The sequence below is a fragment of the Gastrolobium bilobum genome, unplaced genomic scaffold (assembly GCF_033153095.1).
Source record: "Gastrolobium bilobum isolate Gb01-03AN ecotype WA unplaced genomic scaffold, APGP_CSIRO_Gbil_v1 utg7070, whole genome shotgun sequence".
In the NCBI taxonomy this organism is placed as follows: Eukaryota; Viridiplantae; Streptophyta; class Magnoliopsida; order Fabales; family Fabaceae; genus Gastrolobium; species Gastrolobium bilobum.
This window is the reverse complement of record NW_026898279.1, coordinates 125,394-148,084: the sequence shown is the minus strand read 5'-3', so window position 1 is coordinate 148,084 and position 22,691 is coordinate 125,394. Positions and strand designations below refer to the sequence as shown.

The window sequence follows — 22,691 nt, the reverse complement described above, 5'->3', positions numbered from 1 at the left end:
GATCCTAGGTTCAGACCCTTTCTTGAATCCAATTAGGACTCCAAGTCTAAGCTGTTGGACAGTCTGCTTTCCTTTACTCCTTCAGTTAGAAAATGGAATAAAGATGTCTTTGGTTTCATTCTTTATAGGAAGAATAGGGTCATTGCTAGACTGGATGGTATTCAAAGACAGATGAGCTTGAATAATAGCTGTCATTTGGAGGAATTGGAAGCTAATCTCAATAAGGAGCTTTCTGATATCTTAGCCCAAGAGGAACAAATTTGGTATCAGAAATCCAGGAGTGAGTGGATAAAAGGGGGTGATAGAAATACAAGGTACTACCACACTTGCACCTTGATCAAAAGAAAGAGAAATAAGATCATTAAGCTACAAAATAATGGAGGGGGCTGGATTTCTGGAGAGGATGATCTTATTGCTCTAGCCAGGAATTTCTTTATCAATCTGTTTAAGGAAGATATGTTAGCTCCAGTGTGGATACATACTGATTTCTCTTGGCCTGATATCAGGGAGGATTGCAGAAGCCTTTTGTCGATAGATATCACCCTTGAGGATGTTGAAAAAGCCTTTTTCCAGATGCCCTCTCTGAAGACTCCTGGTCCGGATGGTTATCCTGCTCTATTCTTCCATAAAAATTGGGATCTGATCAAGGAACAAGTTTTCAGTAGCATGAAATTGTACCTTAATAATCCAGAGCAGATTAAGGAGATCAACCAGACACTCATTACTCTGATCCCTAAAGTGGAAAGGCCATGCCTTATGAAGAAATTTCGTGCCATTGCTCTCTGTAATACAGTGTACAAGGGGTTAAGTAAAATTCTGGTTAACAAGATTAAGCCAATTATTGGTGATCTTGTCTCTCCTAACCAGGTTAGTTTCATTCCCAAGAGGAATATCCAGGATAATATCATCATTGTCCAGGAGCTTGTTCATTCTATGCATAGGATGCAAGGGAAGAAGAGCTATTTCTCTATCAAGATTGATCTGGAGAAGGCTTATGATAAGCTCAAGTGGGATTTTGTTAAGGTTGTGCTTGAAGATTTGAAGCTACCTGATGATTTGATAGCTGCAGTTATGGGTTGCGTCACAAGTCCCTACATTGAAGTGCTCTGGAATGGGGCTAGAACTCAGGGCTTCCTCCCTCAAAGGGGGCTAAGGCAAGGTGATCCCTTATCCCCTTACCTTTTTGTCCTTTGCATGGAGAAGCTGACACATCTAATTATGGATGAAGTGGATAGGAAGCATTAGCTCCCAATCAAAGCTGGTAGGAATGGGCCTCAGATCTCCCATCTCATGTTCGCATATGACATCATTTTATTTGCTGAAGCTACTCTTAACCAGATGGAATGCATTATAGGCTGCTTGGAGGAATTATCTTGTATGTCTGGTCAGAGTGTGAGTATGGAGAAGTCTTGTCTTTACTTCTCTAAGAACACACCTCAGGAAACTGAGGGATCTGGCAGAAATTAGTGGATTCCAAGTTGTTAAGGGGATTGGCAGGTACCTTAGAACTTTGATGAGGCATGGGAGGACCACTAGACAACATTATTCTAATGTTATAGATCGAGTGCAGAACCGGCTTCAGGGGTGGAAGGCTAAATGCTTGTATATGGCTGGTAGGATTACATTGGCAAAGAGTGTGATTTCAGCTATGCCAATATATCATATGCAAAATAATACTCTTCCTGTCCATATCTGTCAGGATATTGAAAAGCTCCAAAGAGATTTTATCTAAGGAGACTCAGATGGGAAGAGGAAAGCTCATTATGTGGCATGGGAGCAGCTCTACAAGCCAAAGGATTGTGGTGGCTTAGGCATTATTAATCTTAGAGTTCAGAATGAGGCCTTCATGCAAAAGAGAGTCTGGATGTTGATTAATGAGCCAAATAGCCTATGGGGTAGAGTCCTTCTTGGGAAATATGGGAGAAAACAGGATCCTAGGAGAGGCTTAATTGTTAAAAGAGGTAACTCATCCTTATGGAAGAGTATCTGTACAGCAAGAATTAAGCTAGATAAGCATCTTAAATGGGAGTTAGGTAATGGTAACTTGGCTTCTTTTTGGGTAGGCTGTTGGCATGGATGGCATGACTCCCTTTATGAGCTTGCCTGCAATAAGCCTTGTACTGATGATCAAAACCTGAAGGTGATTGATCTGGTAGAGGAGTCAACAGGGGAATGGCAGTGGGAATATCTGAAGGAGTATCTGGATGCTCTCATTCTAGAAAAGCTACAAGGCATTCAACCTCCTAGCACAGATGGACCTGAGGACAGAATTGTTTGGATTAGGAATAGTCCTAGCTGCTCTATGGTCCGAAATGCTTATCATCAACTTCTTGATGCTAATTGGAAGCAAGATAAAGTTTGGTCCTTCATCTGGAAATGGAAAGGACCCTTTAGGATTGCCGCTTTTATGTGGTTGGCTAGCCTCAATAAGCTACCAGTAAGAAGTATCACTAGTAGTTGGAATGGAGGTGAGGTAATATGCCCAACTTGTGTCGGTTCTCATGAGGCTTTATTGCATGTTCTAAAGGACTGCCCGCGTGCTAGAAGAGTGTGGGAGTATTGCTTTGCAGGTATGGTTCCTGATGAATTTCTGTCAACTGTTGATTTTGACTGGTTTAGAGTAAATATCTGCAAAACCTTCTCAACTAGCTTATGGCACTCGTGGAGAGAAGTCTTTTTTGTTACCTGTTGGATGCTTTGGCACTGGAGAAATCTAGTTGTTCATGATGAGGCATTCTCTTAGCCTAGTGATCCGATGCATAGGATCCTCCTCTACTTGAATGATATGAAACTAGATTGTGCTGTAGACCCTCTTTCCCAGGAGATTGCTGACCCCAACCTACTGTGTGGGCTTCGGAATCAGAAGCAGAAAGAAGTCCTGAAGATTCTTGTTGATGGTGCTGTTAACTTGAAATCCAAGCTGGGATCGTGTGGAGGTTTGATTTGTAACTGGAAAGGTGATTGGATTAGTGGTTTTTCTCTAAAGATTGGTGATTGCTCAAGTCTCGAAACTGAACTCTGGGGCATATGGCAAGGTTTAATGCTGGCTAGAAAATTAAATATTAAAAAGGCTTGGCTTGGAAGTGATAGTAAGGAAGCCTTATTTTGTGTTGGAAGGCCTAATGATCCGGATGACTGTTCCCTGCTTGTCAGGAAGATTAGGAATTCTTTACTGTTTTTTGAGCACATTCAGCTCGAGTTTGTACCTAGAGAACTCAATGCTTGTGCTGATGGGCTTGCTTCCTTAGGCTTTTTGTGTAGGAGTGGAGAGTTGGAGACATATTCCTCTCCTCCTACCAGTATTTTTCCTTTTTGGTGTGATCTTTGTAAGTTTTTGCTGATGGAACATGTAACTTTTAACATGCTCCAGCTTTCAATTTAATCCTATGGGCTTGACCCACCTTTTTTACCATAAAAAAAAAAGGACCTTGTGTTGCATTTTAGGACTAAGCATATGCATAATAGGTGTCATTTTCTTAGTGATTGTATAGAAACTAATTTGATCAAATTTAATTTCTTCCAAACTGAACACCGAATTGCTGATTTTTCCACTAAAACTATAAAGAGACAAATTTGAGAAACTAAGATTGGAACTAGGTCTTATTAATCTAAAGAAGGTGTCAAAATCTTTTTTCCCGATGATTAATTAGCTAATTAAGACGGTTTGAGAACACATGTTTGTGTTATTTGTGCGCATTCACAATATGATTTTCACTTATATGTGATCCTCGTAAGTGGATCTAAGTAACTTCACGTTCAACCTATATTTGATTTAAAAAATACATTTGTTTGGGTTAAAAATATGATTAAAAAAAAAAACAGTTCAAACTTCACAACACATTATGTGCAAGGCACCAGCTCTAGCCTCCGGGTACGGGCAAGACCTCTGACTACAACCAGGACTTGATTTGTGCGGCACAAGCCACATCTCCAGCTGTGAGAAGATTCACCATCGGTAACGAGCTTGGTTTTCTCTTACAGTTGGTTATGAAGTTAAAATGCAAATAATAATAATAATAATAATAATAATAATAAGAGGACTAATGGACCATGTTGATTTGTTTTAAAAACTGCAAAAAGCTATATTAGCTTAACAAAATTAACACTATCGAGTTCGGAACAGTGACCAAACTGCCACTGTTCATCATAAAATTTACCAGAATGCCACGCGCACAGTAAAAATTCCCAAACTGCCACGCAGGCTAATTCGCTACACAGTGTAGCGAATTAGGCCTGATGATGTGTCACGTCCTCACTGGTCCACGTATTTCGCTACACAGTGTAGCGAAATACGTGGTCAAAAGGTCAGCCCGGTCAGTCACCTTTTGGACACGTGTCAAGCCACCCGTATTTCGCTACTCTGTGTAGCGAAATACGTGGCAACGGTCACCTGCTGCCCTGCGCATGTCAGACACGTGGCAGCATGGCACTAATTCGCTGCCTTGGGTAGCGAATTAGGTATAAATTTTTTCCTATATAAACCCTTCCGTCCCCACCCCCTCCCCCCACCATTTCCTCTCATCCTCTCCCTCTCTCCCTCTCTCTCTCTAAGTGCATTCTCTCTCTACAAGGTTAGTAATTTGTTTTATTGCTTTTATAATATGTTTATTTCATTAATTATGTTTTTTTTATAAATATGTTATATTATTTAGTGTTTAGGCTTGAAACTTTAGGTTAGTAAATATGTTATATTATTTAGTGTTTAGGCTTGAAACTTTAGGTTAGTAAATATGTTGTAGTATTTAGTGTTGATACTTGAAACTTTAGGTTAGTGAATGTGATATATTATTTAATGTTGATATTTCCAACCTTAGACTAGTAAATGTGATAATTTTAAATCATGCATAAATGATTAGGTGTAATTTATTTAATTTATTATTTAAGCTTTAATACATGTGTAATGTTATTTAATTTTGGTTTTTGAAACCTTAGGCTAGTAAAATGTGTTAAGGAATTCCATGCTATAATGCTTAGGCTAATGTAAATAAATTTTTTTATTTATGCTGTAATATTTTGTGAATATTATTTAATGTTGGTATTTGAGCCATTAGGTTAATAAATGTGTTAATTTATTTTATGCATAAATGAATGGTTAGGTCTACATAATTAAATTTTTTTATTAATTTGTAAAGGTTAAAAATTTAGAATATTGTTTAATTCTTAAAATTTTGAAACCTTAGGTTGGAAATTATGTGAATCTATTAAGTTATAAAATCGTAGGTTTAATAATTTAATTTATTATTTATGTTTTAATACTTATTTCATTGTTAGTTACTGTTGATCTTAGACACGATAGGTTATCAATTTATTTTAATTTAGTTAAAGCAGTAACTTAAATGGAGAAAAACCTTTGAATTGTGCTTTTATTAATTTTATTTATTTAGCCAAATATTCATGAATCTTTGGTTGATGAATATTAATTTAATTGTTTAGGATTAATTTATTTAGATATGGAGCATGATGAGGCACCTCGTCCTGGGTCTCCACGCAGCGTGATTGACCCTGGGCCTTCAGACAAGACTCTCCTAATTTTACAGGAGAAACATATATCCACACATGTGTGGAACACCTATGAGGATCCGAATGTCCCAGATCGTGTGATTAATGTGCGACATGCTGCGACACATGATCACCGTGCCATTCCTGAAGAGATTGAGCCATGGCTGAGGCAGGCTGGCTTCTACCATGTTGCGCGCCTGTGCAATCATGAGGTTAGTAGTTTTTTATTTTATCACTATCTCCTGACTTTGACATATGGCATTGTGATAATAATATATTTATTGCTGATTGACCACATATTTTTTATGATTTCAGATAGACCATTCACTTGTTTCTGCGCTTGTCGAGCGATGGCGCCTAGAGACACAGACATTTCATATGAGGATGGGCGAGGTCACCATTACCCTGGAGGATGTGCATCATCTACTAGGATTGCCCACTGATGGTGAGGTTGTGTCCGGGCGCCACGGACGACATCCATTTAATCAGTTAGTCAATGACTACTTAGGCGTAAATCCACAGGCTGGTAGGGATTTGTCTGGAGGTTTGATGGGTCTCCATTTAATCAGCAATAGCAGTGGTGCGAGCGTTGGGGACGCGACCTCAACTTCCAGATTAACCTCGGGCACCATGTTTATGTCGATGATGTCAGTGCATGGATTGCTCGGTTGACTGCTGGATTGTCCACCGTAGTTGACTTCTGCATACAATTCAATAAATCTTGACTCGCCGTGTTCAGAAGTTCTTGCATCTACTACTAACGTTACATCTTCATCGTCGACAATTTCCACACCAACCCATTGCACCGGGTTACCCGAGGCACATCTAGCGGTCAACCGAGCAAGAGTTTGACCACGTTCTAATCTTAACTTCTTGTATATTAACTTCTTCAGCTCGTGAAGATTGCATCTTGGGCTCATGCGAAACATTTTTGCATCACCTTCAAACACTTGCCTGTTTGGACCAAAGTATTTTCTTCCATTATAATAAACAGTTGCTATTAAATCATTCCTACCCTCACTCATCCTACAAAAATAGAAAAAAAACTAAGATTCAACAACAACACAAAAGTAGTAAACCTTAACATAAAAGGAAAAATATGGCACTGGTAGTTCATACCCGAAATGGAGTAATTTATAGCTCATAATTCGCTAAGGGGGTAGCAAATTAAGTATCATAATTTCGCTGTACCCCCTAGCGAATTAGTGGGGAGATGACACTTGGCAGATATTACATATTTCGCTACCAGTCATGCCAAAAATAACCACATAATTCGCTACCTAGTACATCGAATTATGTAGGGAAGTGACACGTGGCCTGACTTTGAGTTGACATGAACTGACCCTTCTGCTGCATAATTCGCTATACATGGTAGCGAATTATGTGTCCAACAGGGGTGTGACACGTGTCCAAAAGGTGACTGACCCGGCGACCTTTTGACCACGTATTTCGCTACACTATGTAGCGAAATACGTGGACCAGTGAGGACGTGACACATCATCAGGCCTAATTCGCTACACTGTGTAGCGAATTAGCCTGCGTGGCAGTTTGGGAATTTTTACTGTGCGCGTGGCATTCTGGTAAATTTTATGATGAACAGTGGAAAATTGGTCATTGTTCCATCGAGTTCAGCCAAAATATTTCATAGGGGGCTGGTTCAAATGGGACAAAAGTTTTTGAGTTTCTTAAGGTATTTTTCGTCCGTTAGTTGCAAACTAATTTTTTTAAGGTGTAAAGATCACTGAAGTAGATTTTGCCTCTACCAACAAAATATTTTTCATACACAGTTAGAGATCGAACCCTTGTCAATATACTTAAAAGACCCAACCATCTATCAAATAGGACTAGTTAACTAGAATTGAAAACTCTGATTTTGCTATTATGAAATTAACAAATCATCCTAAACAAAAACTCTTCAAAATTTAAATTTAAAGACAAGGTTCTTGTTAGAGAAATCATATAAAAATCATTAATTTAATCTTTACTTAATAGTTTAAGTTTTTGGGTTAAAATAATTCTTTATACAATATCAGAACTTGTGACCAAGTGGTCATAAATTTGATCTTTATTGCCCTTATTCTATTAAATAAATAATTAAAGATTAAAGTTTCTTAGCACAATTGACAAGGCATGATACATCATTGACCTTTCAAATCCAATAAACTCCTATGTGAGGAGACATAATAAAAAAATAATATGAAAACCATTAATAATGAAATGGTTCTTTACAGTTGTATAGCTTTATTAAGGTACCTCTACTCGGTCAAATTTTTAAATTCTAAAAATTTATACTCTAAAATTGTGAAACTTGCTTCCAAATGGGAAAGAATGGAAAAACATCTTTCACATCAAAGCCTCGCAATATTATACACAGGGTATCGTGAACTTCATGTCTTAAGTAAGCAAATCATTATCTCCTGCAATGTTAATATACCACCATGTCTCAGTTTGGAGCAGGTCTTCAAGTAATTCAGAAGAGATAAATAAAATGCAAAATAATATCAATAAAAAAAAAATAAAAAAAAAAGTAGTGCATATACACCGAAAGAGTCATTCATACACTGCACATAAAGTTGAACATGAGATTAAAATAACAAAATCAAAAACATCAATTGAAGCTCCACGTGTTTATTCATATGTTATCAGCCAATGAACAAATTTTCCCTAAAAAAGATATCCTATTATATTCATAGGCAAGATTTTCTTGGAATTATAGTCTAAGTTCACTGCCAGCTTCAACAACAGACCTGTGCTCAGCTCATTGAGAATATTAAGAGACAAGTAACACCATTCGTAAGGAGATAGAAAGACTGAGAATGTGCCTATTGTGTGATACTATTTAGTCTTCAAGATGAGCATAGTTCCTTTCCAAGAATCTGTTCCACCTCCCAGCGAAAAGGAGACACTGCATCCTGAATGGAAGACGAGAAAAAAAAATCTATTCAAAGTAGAGCTAACCAATTAGAGATATTACAAAGGATATGCTATTACATTAAAATTAAAATCCAAACCTTTTATAGAACTCTCAGTCCATTTGAACAGTTATTTCTTCTATTTTTACAGAAGTAATATAATGAAAACAAATTCCAAAAATCTTAAGGAATAAGATTTGACAGTGCAAATAAAGTATGTCTCTGCTAAAATTATCATAGAAGTAGGAAAACCATCAGAAGTATATAGGGAAAAGTAAAAGAGCATGTTTGTTTTCTGGTTTTCTGGTTCTCAAGAATTAATATATTATTTTAATATTAATTTTTTAATATATAATTTTTTTAAATATTGGATATTTTTATTTTTATAAAAAATATATTTTTTGGACACACTCATCAACATATTTCTATAAAAAATAATTTCATCTGATATATTTGGAAGAATTATGTAAATTCATAATTAAAAAGTATTTTTGACAAAAATATTTATTTTTAACCTATTTAGTATTATACAGTGTATTACCAAACAATGGATGATATTATCTTAGATAATATATATATATATTTTTTTTTATCACAATCTTAGATAATATATTATCTTATACAATATCATGTCAAACGCTGGATAGTATTAAAATTTAATCAGGCCTTACACAATCAGGCCTTATACTATCAGGTCTTATACTATCAGGCCTTATACTATCAGGCCTTATACTATTAGGCCTTATCCTATACTATGTATCAAACATGCCATAAGTTGGCATATCGTTGATTACTTGAACTTACACAACAACTTAATTTTGTGAAAAGTATTTCCCATTTTAAATGTTCTTTCCATTTTTTATTTTGAGATATTTCAATCGATTCATAGTTTTGTGTCTATGTTAGAGAATATAATATAAATCATTAAAAAGGCCATCACCGAACACTGAAATTAAAATAAAAAAAGCACAGAAGGTAAACAAAAAATTGAGCCTGTGCAATATCCACGCTTCTAGTCCCAAAGGGCTCTTGCGTGAGTTGGATGAGGCTACATTAATGATTTTATATATCTCAACAGTCTAATTCGATATGGGACAAGTTCTGAGATCAAGACTTTAAACCTACCAAAAACGTGTTGCGGATGAGAGGATCGAACATGCTCTCACCCATCTACTCAATTCTCTAGTGCCAACTAAGCTACATCATTTAGTTATGCTCTTCCCATTTAAAAGTTAAATTATTTTTTTATGCATATTTTTTAATTTTTTACATGTTCTTTTAATTTTATGGTAAAGAAAAAATATAAAAAATAATCAAATATATATTAAAACACAGTCATTTCACAATGATGTGTCCTTTAAAATGACAAAAGGAATTCTTTAATTTTATTGATTTATGTATTTTTAAAACTTACACAACAATTAAGGGGGAAGTAAGTTTTTTTTTTTTTAGAAAATGAAAATATGACCAAAATGAAAATGTGTATAAGAGATAGGATCAACTTACAACTGTGTAAAAATAATAAGTCTTATATCTAATCTTAACTGTTAATTTTCATATATGTGACGATTGTGATTTATTGGACAACATTAATTAATTATTAATTTTCAATAAATCATAATTGTTAAGTATACAAAAATCAACAGTTAAGATTTGGTGTAAAATGTATTATATTGCATAAAAATAAAATTAAAAAGCTATCCCTACCAATTTTTTAACCGAGATGTATATCAAGCTTCGAACTCGAGACCACATATGAAGCTACAACAATCATCTACTAGTGCTTGATGGTATTGCATCAAAATTAAACTTATATTCATTATTATTTATATTTTTTGAAAATTTTATATTCATTAATTTGATAGGGAGATAATTGACTTAATAAAATAAGAAAAATATAAGTGTGATGAAATAAACATTTACTAATCAATGGAACATTGATCAAGAGAGGTTAGTGACATAATAAATGAATATACATAAATTCTTTATTGTTTATCTTGTTATTGGAGATAAAATTATCGCATGTAACATTTAAAACTACATTGTTTTGAGGGCTTTAAGGAATTAATGAAGAGTATTTTCGTAAAATTCATACAACAAAAAAATAAACAAAATTATTGAAACATTCTTCATTAATTCCCCTAACTTTCAAAACGACATAATTTTGAAGATCTTAAGCTAATTTTATCTTCTGTAATAAAAAAAATATCAAACAAAACAATAATGGTTACCCATTGTTAGAAACTTACGGGCTAGTAAGTATTGGAATACATTTCACGAATGCATTCTTTATGAGAAAAAGATATTCAAATACTTTTGAAAAAGTAATGAAAAATCTTTTGCTACAGTAAAACATTCAAATACTTTTTTATTGAAGCAAATTATGGAGCATATTTCAACCTGTTTTTTATTCTAATGACTTTCACACAATTCGAATGCATATTCTTGACTTGAGAAAATCATTGTAATGTTTTAAATATTATCAAGAATGCTTTCTATGGATTTGTCTATCATCCATTAATGAATACATAATATACACCTCTGCATCAGGACAACGTTTGGTTGAGGAGAAATTTTTTTGAATACTAGTGAAATGGTTGGAAACTGAGTTTGGTAAGAAAATGTAAAAAAAGTTGTTTGGTTGAGTAAAATTTTACCAAAAAAATTAAGTGAAATTTGTAAAGAGTGTGTTTGGTTGAATATAAAATAATGATGGGTAACTATTCTGAATTTACGAAACTATCCTTTTAAACATTGCCCTTTTTATTTTATTTTTTTATTTTTTATTTTTTATTTTTTATTTTTATTTTTATTTAATTTTGAAACCCTCAGCCTTCACCACACACTACCGTCATCCTCCTTCTCTTCACCACCTCATCGTCCCTCCAAAGCCCATCGTTCCACCATGACCGCTGCACCCAAACCACTACCCCACCTCATCGTCCTCCTTCCATCAACCCACCACTAACAGCCTTTACTTTATTTTTTTTTGTGAACCCACAACCACACCGCCGACCACCATCTCCATCCAGCCACCACCGTTCAGCCCCCCATCCTATCTTCATCTTCAACAGCCCATCACCGCCCCTCCTCTTCTCCTAGCCAGACAAACCAGCCATACCCCCACCTCAGCCAACCGATCCATCTCCAAACCGAGATAATATCAGAGGGTATTTTCGGTTGATTTAAAATTGCCTTTTGCAATTTAGACGGCTTTCCACCAAAAATCACGTCCGAGTTCTCTTTCTGAACAGTGCCAAGTCCCTGCTTTCATCGACCAAATGGGAAATGCCATGCAAATGGAATAGATGGGCATCGTTGCCAAATCCGTCTACCAAACAGAGACAAAGTGGATGCCCAAGTTCATTTGCATGGAAAAATTATAGGAACTCCTCAACCAAACAGCACATGAGGGTAATGAAAAGGAGGAAAATGAATCCATTATTGATTTGTTTTTATATTTCTGAAAAAGGAGATAAAGCGAAAGTGTAGGATAAGAGGTTCGATAGAGACAAACTTGTGTTTCCTTATTGTTGTTGCCACTTTTCAAATGCTCGATATGAAATGAATGATGAAACTTAAACAGTCCATTAGGGATATGATTACACATATTATGAATGAGTTAACTGCCCTCAATAGGGAAACAAAAATCGAAGTGTGAGTTATGAGTAGGGATGTGCATGGTTCGAACCGAATCAAATTTTTTGAAAAACCGAACCGAATTGGTTTAAATGGTTCGGTTCAGTTCAAAACTGGTTCAGTTCGGTTGGAAACGGTTTGGTTCAGTTCAAAAATGGTTCAGGTCGACCCTATTTTGAAAAGAAAGAAAAAATTAAAAAATCTAAAAATAAAGTTATAAAAATCAATTTGGTTCGGTTCGAAAATGGTTCGATATGTTCGGAAATGGTTCAATATGTTCGGAAACGGTTCGGTTCATGAATTGGTTCTTTAAAAACCGGTTCGGTTCATGAACTGGTTATTTGAAGTGTAGTTCAGTTCATGGTTCATGATTCGATTCGATTCGATTTTTTAGTTATTTTGCACACCCCGAGTTACAAGAATTCTGAGTAGTCTTCCATAAGAGGAGAAGTTCATGAGAAATAAACCCAACTCTTCCTTATCTAATGATAGATGCTTCAAATGGGGAAAATAAGAGCACAAAATTAAGGAGTATCCAAACTAGAAGATCGAGCAGAAGAAGATGTACAAATTAGAACGAGGTAGAGATCCCAAATCTTATGGCCAAAAGCAATTCAGAAGAAATAAATAAAATGCAAAATAAAGCCAATATAAAAAGTAGTACGTATTCACCAAAAGAGTCATTCATACACAGCGCATAAAATTGTACCTGAAATTCAAAAAAGCAGAATCAGTACCATCAATAGAAGCTCCACGTGTTCAGTCATATGTTATTATCCCAATCAACAAGTTTTCCCCCCAAAAAAAAAGATTGCATTTTGTATAATGCAAAAGCTCAAGAAAATCAGGGCAATCATGTTCTAGGGTTGAAAGGAGCTAAGTAACAATGCAAAGCCAAAAATTGAACGAATCTTCCTGATATTTCACATCAGAAAAGATACCAATGAAATGTGACTAACCCTGTGAGTATAAAGGCAAGCCTGTAAAATCCCAACAAAGAAGACATGGAAAAATGCAAACAGAGGACATGCTTACCAATAATAGCCATCATACACTTTCAAATTCATCGTCTTCCAAGAGCAGAGCACATGCACCTTTGGATAATATGAGGAGATACCACAAACAAAAACAGGGCTACATGTGACCTGTAATAACATTTCCGTAGTGCAGACTACTAATTTGCTTTATACTAAAGGCGTACACTCATTTGGGACAGCTAAGGAAAGAAAATGTATGATACTTCTACAATCCTTAATATGTTAAGAGGGGAAATAAATATCCACTTTGAAACAATTGTCTTAGTTCACAGCTAACTTCCACAGACCTGCGCTCAGCTCATAGAGAATATCAAGAGACAAGAAACACCATTGGTAAGGAGACTGAGAATGTACATATTATTTGATACTATTTAGTCTTCAAGAAGATCACAGTTCCCTTCCAAGAATATGTTCCACCTCCCAGGGAATAGTAGACATTGAATCCTGAATAGAATACGATGAAAAAAAATATATTCAGAGTAGAGCTAACCAATGAGAGATATCAGTTACTTTTAAAATTAAAATCCAAACCTTCTATAGAACTCTCAGTACATTTGAACAGTTTTTTTTTTTTAATACAGAATTAATATAATGAAAAAAAAAAAAAAATCCAAAATCTTAGGAAGTTAAATTTGACAGTGCAAATAAAGTATGTCTCTGCTAAAAATATCATAGCAGTAGGAAAACCATCAAAAGTATATAGGGAAAAGTAAATGAACATGTTTGTTTTTTTGGTTTGCATCAGTCACGGTAAAATGAGTTAAGGATTAGAGATAAGGGAACATTGAACGGTCATGTCACACTTGGCTTTGGCTTTTTATTGATATATTAAACCTGATACAAGTCAGAACTCAATATTTAGGACACTATCAATACATTTGAACTGAAACACTACCTGACAATAAATGACTTCAGAACACTGCAACAGTTAATTAAACTGACTAAGAGTATTATCACGTGAGCACCACAACATTATTGTTAATCCAATAACTTCAAGCACAACAGGCAAATAAAAAAAATAAAAAAAAATAAAAAAAATAAAAGTTAGAGTTAAATGGAAGTTGTTAATCCCACCTTGTTCTCTCTCTTTAGTAGGCCTATACTGATCATTTCATGGAGAAGCTTCTCTGCCTTTTCTGTCTCATTTTTATTTAAAAGAGCACAAATAATTGTTTCATAAGTTACAGCATCAGGCAGGCAACCATTGCCTTTCATTTTCGAAAGTAAAGCTGTTGCTTCATCAAACAAGGCATGTTTACCGAACCCATTGATCATAATATTATAAGTCCAAACATTTAGACGATAGCCATGGATCAAAAGATGCTGAAAAATATCTTCTGCAGTCTTTAGTCTTCCACCTTTGCACAAACCATTCAGAAGAATATTGTACGCATGCATATTTGGACGTATTCCTTTGTTAATAATTTGCTTAAATAATGCAATTGCCTCATCAAGGTGTTGGGCTTTGCATAGAGCATCTAACAAGATAGAGTAAGTAATTAAATTAAGGGCTTGACCATTTTGATGCATCTCATCTAAAATATCTTGCACACATGTTATTTGATACTATTTAGTCTTCAATAAGATCACAGTTCCTTTCCAAGAATATGTTCCACCTCCCAGGGAATAGTAGACATTGAATCCTGAATAGAAGAGGAGGAAAAAAATATATTCAGAGTAGAGCTAACCAATAAGATATCAGTTACTTTTATAATTAAAATCCAAACCTTCTATAGAACTCTCAGTACATTTGAACAGTTTTTTTTTTTTTTTTTTTTTTTTAATACAGAAGTAATATAATGAAGAAAAAAAATCCAAAATCTTAGGAAGTTAAATTTGACAGTGCTGCTAAAATTATCATAGCAGTAGGAAAACCATCAAAAGTATATAGGGAAAAGTAAATGAACATGTTTGTTTTTTTGGTTTGCATCACTCATGGTAAAATGAGTTAAGGTTTAGAGATAAGGGAACATTGAACGGCCATGTCACACTTGGCTTTGGCTTTTTATTGATATATTAAACCTGATACAAGTCAGAACTCAATATTTAGGACACTATCAATACATTTGAACTGAAACACTACATGACAATAAATGACTTCAGAACACTGCAACAGTTAATTAAACTGACAAAGAGTATTATCACGTGAGCACCACAACATTATTGTTAATCCAATAACTTCAAGCACAACGGGCAAATAAATAAAAAAAAGTGGGAGTTAAATGGAAGTTGTTAATCTCACCATGTTCTCTACCTTTAGCAGGCCTTCATTTATCATTTCACGAAGAAGCTTCTCTGCCTTTTCTTTCTCATTTGTATTTAGAAGAGCACGAATAATTGTTTCGCAAGTTACAACATTAGGCAGGCAATCATTGACTTTCATTTTTGAAAATAAAGCTGTTGCTTCATCAAGGAAGCCGTGTTTACAGAACCCAGTGATCATAATATTATAAGTCCAAACATCTATACGGCAACCATGGTTCAAAAGATGATGAAAAAACTCTTCAGCAGTCTTTAGTCTCCCACCTTTGCACAAACCATTCAGAAGAATATTGTTTGCATACAAATTTGGACGTATTCCTTTGTTAACAATTTGCTGAAATAATTCAATTGCCTCATCAAGGTGTTGGGCTTTGCATAGAGCATCTAACAAGATTCTGTAAGTAATTAAATCAAGGGCTTGACCATTTTGATGCATATCATTTACAATATCTTGCACACATGTTATTCTCCCCGATTTGCACAAGCCATCAATAACAGAATTATATGTTACTGTATCTGGAACTAAATTTTTGTGACGCATTTCTTTAAAGAGAGTAACAGCATCATCTACCCTTTTATTTTTGCAATACCCATCAATCATAATGCTATAACTCCAAACATCTGGTGTCAAACCGATTTTGTCCATATCATCAAATAGCTTTCTTGCCGCATTCAGTTCATCGATTAAAAAGTATCCATCCATCAAAGCATTGTGGGTGACAACATTAGGCTTAGGACCTCTTTCCAACATCATATCAAATATCCTTTGGGCTTCTATCATTCTTCCTTCTTTACATAATGCATCAATCAGAATGCTAAGTGTATATACGTCTGGGTTAATGTTTTGTTGAACCATTTCATTCAGTAATCGAGTTGCTTCTTTTGATTGACCGACACAGCAAAAACCGTGAATTAGAGAATTGTACGTGACTACATCAGGAGAAATTCCTTGGGCAGTCGCCTTAGAAAATAAATTGTTAGCCTCAGTTACAAGTCCATCTTTGCATAACCCGTCAATGATCGTATTGTACATGACTAAATCAGGCCTAACCGGTTGCCTCTCCAGCTTTTGCAGCAACTCAACGGCAGCTCTTACTTCTCCCATTTTACATAACCCATTTATCAATGTCCCATAACTAACCTCATCAAGAAGAAATCCAAATGCTCTTACCCTGTCATGAAATTCCAGAGCTTCCCTAATCTTCCTATTAATACAGAGTCCTTTCATGAGGGTATTCAAAGTTATGGTATCCAATTCATAACCCATCTTGATAATCTTACCCAATACAGAAAAAGCAAAATCCATTTGACCCGAATGGCAATAACAATTGATCAAGATGTTCAAACTAAAAATGCAAGGAGTGATACCCTTAGACTCCATAAGGGCAAAGAGTGAAAAAGCAGTAGGGTATGCTTTCATCTTAACAATAGATCCCAAAATCTTATTAAATTCAATAATGGACGGAGGATGAGGCTTAGCGAGAGCGGACATGAAAGAGGAGACAGCATCATCAATGTTATGAGAATGAAGAGAATATAACCTCAAAGACACAGAAGCAGAGGGAGAGTAAGAGAATCTCAAAGAGAAGCAGTGGAATTTGGAAAGAGCATACCTCGTTCTTGTTGTATTCAGCATTGTGGCGTCTCGTGTTAATGTTAAGTGTTCTCTTTACAATCCTTTCACAGGCGGGTTCCTATTCTCTGGATCCTTACCCTAAGTTGAGAAACTCCTATGTAGAAACGGATGAATTGTTTAGGGCAACAAGACGAATACTAATGTATCATAGGCGACCGTTTGCTTGAGCACAATTTTTTTGAATACTAGCAATTTTCTAATTATTAGAAAAATGATTAGAAATTGAGTTTAGTAAAAAAATGTAAAAAAAGTTGTTTAATTGAGTGAAATATTACTAGTGAAATTTATTTAAATTTGCAAAATCTATGTTCGGGAGAAACTTCGCACTTGTTTTTTCACTTCCCCAGTTATCTTAAAATACCACATCTCAAGTCGTATTCTATAACAGTGAATTTCATCCAAAAATCAACACAAAAGTCATTTTCCCATCTATCCTATTTACCTAGTATTTTTTTAAAAAACTTGAATCAAACGTGTATTTTCCAATAGCCACTTACACTTTCCCATCAATCCCAAAATAAATCTTCAACCAAACACTACGAAAGTGTATGACTTTATTATTATTAAACTTAATTCAACATTATAGTAAATAAAAAATACTATTTCCATTTTTGTCACTTAAAAAAAAAAATACACATATTATTGCTTTTTTAAGAACTAAATTATATCTTTATTGAATTTTTAAAAGAACATATTTTTTAACAACTAAAATTGTAGAGGGAATAAAAATTAAATTTTTTTTTTTTATAAAACACGAAAGTGAAGATGTATTTTTTGTTATGGACACAAAAAAGACTTTACTCTAGTAAATTTTAAGTAATTGAGTAAGAAGCAAATGTTTAATAATAATATATCAAAATATAATGCAATGATCATGTGTCCAAATATTAAGTTAATGTCACAACAAAATTAAACTTTTATCTAAATGTGACACATCCTTATATCATTTGACTTTATGATCATGATTTTCATACCATGTTATTTGTTTTAAAGGAAGATTAAACATTGGATATCATAGTCATAGTTTAAAAATAAATAAATTAAATCGACCTATCAAACTAATTGAATTGAGAACCGATTCACGATCTAATCATACTCTAATTACCCGTCTACAAAAGAAAACCATTAAAAGCATAAAACCAATCTTGAATTGTTCTGTCATTGGACCGTTGGAATTAGCCTAATTTTTGCACTAAACTGGAATTATTGATAATATATTTATTTTATCATCATTAAGCTAATTTAACTTCCATTGGAACATACATCTAAGACGTGAGAATGGAAAATTGTAAAAATAAATAAATAACGAATCCGTACCCATAAATGAAAATTAAACAAAAAATAGAAACAATTTTTTTCTTCGTTTCTAGGCACACTATTTATTAAACATATATAGTAGAATGTATTATTACTATTTATCATAACAATGATGAAAAAAAAATCAAAACCAACAAAATATCAAGTATTATCATATCTAACAAGTCAAAGCATCAATTTCAAGTGAGGATCAAGATCCAAGAATCAACATAAGAAGCTAAATCAAATTTCTTATTAGAATACACTTATAGGACTTAGATATAATATGCAATGGTATATGGTAGAATGCATTGAATGAGCTCAAAACTTTTCTTAAAGTAAACTTATTTTCATACATGCATCATCCATGGTTTTATGTACTTGAAAGAAATTTGAGAAACTCATTGAAAAGATCCTTGACGTGTTTTATAATTTTAAAACATATTTATCAACTCAAGATCTTTCATAAAAAGTGGTTGGAAGCAAGTTGGAATGCATTTAAACTTAAATTTGCTGCATAATCTGGTTTCTATCTTTCGGACAATTTTTCATATAAAAAATGATGGATTTGGATCTTGTGTTCTTTATATAAGTTGTATATTTCTGTTTTATCTTTCCAAAAAAAGACCAAGATCACATCAATCCGATAAGAATAACTCACGTTATACCCAAAATATGAAACAATACTTTTATTGTCAAGTTGCAGATGAGAGTAATCGATTACATTTTACTCCATGAAAGTAATTGAGTACTTGTTGTCCAGAAAGTGTTCCAACAGTTATAAATAGTTAGTTTTGGATAAAATCACTATATATATATTCCCAACAAATCCAGAACCAGTTGGGCACCATTCTAACACATCTTAAGCATACTTTGAGAATATCTACACTATCATTTGCATATTATTTCATGTTTTTCAAAAATCAAACATATTTGAGTTCATATTTTCATAATTCATATACTCATAGTGCTTCAAGTTGTATATCTAAACTTTGAGAGTGTATATTTATTTTCAAACACCTTCCCTTTGTATTCTTGAGTTGAAAGAGTTGTGAGACCCATTTTATTTGAGATGTAGCCAAATACCCAAGTAAAATTGTAAGGTTGTCAAGTATCTGTAAACTTGGAGGTTGTAAGGTATTCAAGAACATGAAATCTTGGAAGATTGTAGCGGTTTATCAAGCATCCTTGAAGCTTGATCGTCAGTGAAAGATTTGATTAAGCGGATTCAATTCGGACATAGGTTACAAGTGATGGTGACTGAATCAGGATACATTATGTTTGTAATTCTCTAAACTCTAAACTCTTTAATTGCTTCTTTGATATTATGATGTGCTAACATAAGCTCTATAATTATGATATATTATATGTTATGGATTATTTGAATGTATTGATTAGTTTTCCATATATCAAAGTTTGCTTGAAATAATTATTTAGAAACTAATTTGGGGAAAAACTTATAATACTCAATTTACCCCCTTAAGTATGGAAGCCATATTCTTATATAAAAATTTCTAGCCTAGTTATGGCTAGAAATATTATATCTTTGTAAAATAAAATAAAAATTTAATTGTTAATCTACGAAAGTTAATATATCAGTAAGTGTTTCAGATATTGAAGACAGAGAATAAAATATTTGTTCATCATAATATAAGTTAAAAATGTCTTTACACAACAGTTGTTTACAAAAAAAAAAATGTCTTTACAATTATTTGTATTTTTCGTTATCAATTACGGAGCTATTATGTAACTGAAATATCATTTTTCTATTGTAACATTTATATTTTAGTTAAATTGACATATATTTGTATGGGGCAATTATACTTACAATCGTTTTAGACGTATTACTCTTACTACCTAATTGGTTATCGTTGGATCAATTTGAAATCAATGGTTAAGATGAAAAAATTAACTGCTTTTAATTTCAAATTGTTCCAATTGTATCAAATCAGATAGTAAAAATAATAAGACTAAAATGGTAGTAAATATAACATTTTCTATATTTATATTTTGTATTTTGTACAATACCCTAGGTCGATTTAATGTAATATAGCCTAACATGTCTGTAAATGCGTAGTTATTTAATTAAAAAACAAAATTACATAAATAATGTTGTCGTTGAAATCGTGAAATGTTACATTTACAATTTGGGTTATATAATTTTTATATCACAATAATATTTTTTTTCCTCAAACACAGAATTGGATGAGGTTTACTGTTTTTTTTTCCTCTTTCTTGCTCCCACTTTTGTTTTCGCTGATGTAACATGATAGTTATATAACTGATAAGTCCATGGGATGTGACTTAAAACATATAGTTGTTGATATGAAAATGTGAGGAAACGAATATTTTTTGTATAATACTAACTCAATTACATTGAGCTGAAGTTATGTTGAGTTTAAAGTAATGGACTGTGTTTTGATATTTCAGGCCCACAAAGTCAAGTGAAAGAAATGGTTTATCAAAGCAGAAAAAGAAAAAAAGAAATGAGCTTTGGAGTTCAACTCAGAAAGGCCCAATTGAGAGATAGAAAGAAAAATAGAAAGAAACTGGATTTGTATAGCGTAAACCACTTTTGGGAAAAATACTCTTGAGCCAGCGAACCCTAACCCCCTCACCGTTCGAACCACCCATCTCATTCCAACCACAAAGCCGTTCAATCAACCTTCCAGCTTGATTTCTGTTAGCCATCTAACCACAAAAGCCTCTCCTTTTAGTGATTCACTTAATCATTCATCTAAAAGTTTGATTCTAACCATTGTCCCCTAAAAAGAAAAAAAAGCAAACACTGACCCTAATCGAATAATGACCTGGAGCTTGTTACAATCGGGTAGTGGGATTTTTGTGTGTGGAGTGCTTGGTACGAGCGCGAAGCAAGAAAAGGAAGAGCAAGGAGTGCTCGTGTGGCTCGTGCGGAAGGAGCGTGTAACACCCCGTGTATACCCGGTAATGTTATCATACTATCGTATTAAGCTGCGCTTAATTGAAATTGCAGAAAATCTTTTCTTTTCAATTATGACGTCATTATACTTAGCCAAGTTGATTACTTAATCAATTTCATAAAATACCGCCTGTATGTAAATTGCAAATAACATCTAACAGAAAACCTCATAACATAGATAAAGTGAGTATCTAAAGTCACGGATCTACACACGTAGTCCGGACAATAATCCTGATACATTATTACAACTCCAACTAAAACAAGACATAAACGAGTCTACGTGGCATGGACAATTCCCATGCTCACCAAATCAACGACATAAACAACCAAGTCTCAACATAATAATCCAAAATCATAAAGAGGCTAAAAGCATAAAAGCAGCATGCATAACCAGCATCCAACAAGTCAGCATAAAATAACAGCAATATCTAACTCAGCTCCGGCTTCCTGCCGCCTGAGGTCTCAACCCCAACATTACCTGAACCTAAAATAAGCATTCCCCAAACATGGGGTGAGATCTCTAAACCAGAAATCTCAGTAAGACAAGGGGTCCTCAAGGATCTTCCACCCCAAGCTCACTTACATGAGCAATATAAGTTCTAAAAGCATTTATATCAATATAAGTTCCAAAACTATGCAGTGCAACAGATATTCATGCCATGTGTGTTTATCACTATTCTACTGGCCAGAGAAATGCAGGAATTCGTCTATTACTTACAGATAGTACAAGGAACACCGCTTGCGCCTCACCCACAGCCTCACCATATTGTATGTACTACATACTCAAGCTTACCGTATAGGTGCAACACCACATGCATATCATAAAGGCACTAGCATATAACAGCTCAATAGCATTTCCAAAACATCAAAAGCATGTAACACAACATGCATATAACCATACCCCCATGGGACATGGTGGAACCACAACATAGCTAAACCGAGGACACGAAAGCTTACCTTGCAAGCTAACAATCCAAGCTAAGAGTCCACACAGCTCAAGTCCAACACACAGCAGATCACAATCTGATTTAGGACCAGCAAGCATATCAACATTCATAGCTCATAAGCATAAACATAAAGACTATGTTTTCCTTTTACGATTTACGTCTTAAGGCTTCACACAAAGCCATAAGCCCTTCATCATTTGATTCTGACTTAGTTAAGTTATTACAGAAGTCTCACTTCATCAATCTAGGGTCCACAAACCCCCAATAGCCTACTATATGAACAATGCAGCTGCTGTTCTTCGAAATCCCAGAATATCCGGATATTCTTCGAGGACATATCCGGATATGCAATATCCGGATATCTCTCTGGAAATATCCGGATATCAGTATCCGGATATCCAGATCCCCATATCCGGATATCAATATCCGGATATTTCAAGGGCAAATATCCGGATATTTCGCGACAGAATGCAGTTTCTGCATTTCACGAAGATATCCCTTCAAGGTTCCATTTTTAACACT

The 22,691-nt window shown here is 34.2% G+C and overlaps 1 protein-coding gene across 1 annotated transcript; it reads right to left on the bottom strand.

Moving 5' to 3' along the window:
- Positions 1–13,318: 13,318 nt before the first annotated feature.
- On the bottom strand, positions 13,319–16,985 carry LOC133314420 (pentatricopeptide repeat-containing protein At1g62930, chloroplastic-like). Its single transcript, XM_061515899.1, has 4 exons — positions 16,613–16,985; positions 15,809–16,570; positions 14,162–14,631; positions 13,319–13,531 (listed from the first exon to the last, which is right to left on the bottom strand). The coding sequence occupies exons 1-4, from the start codon at positions 16,983–16,985 to the stop codon at positions 13,475–13,477; spliced, it is 1,662 nt and encodes a 553-aa protein (XP_061371883.1). The 3' UTR covers positions 13,319–13,474.
- Between the last annotated feature and the right edge of the window lie 5,706 nt (positions 16,986–22,691).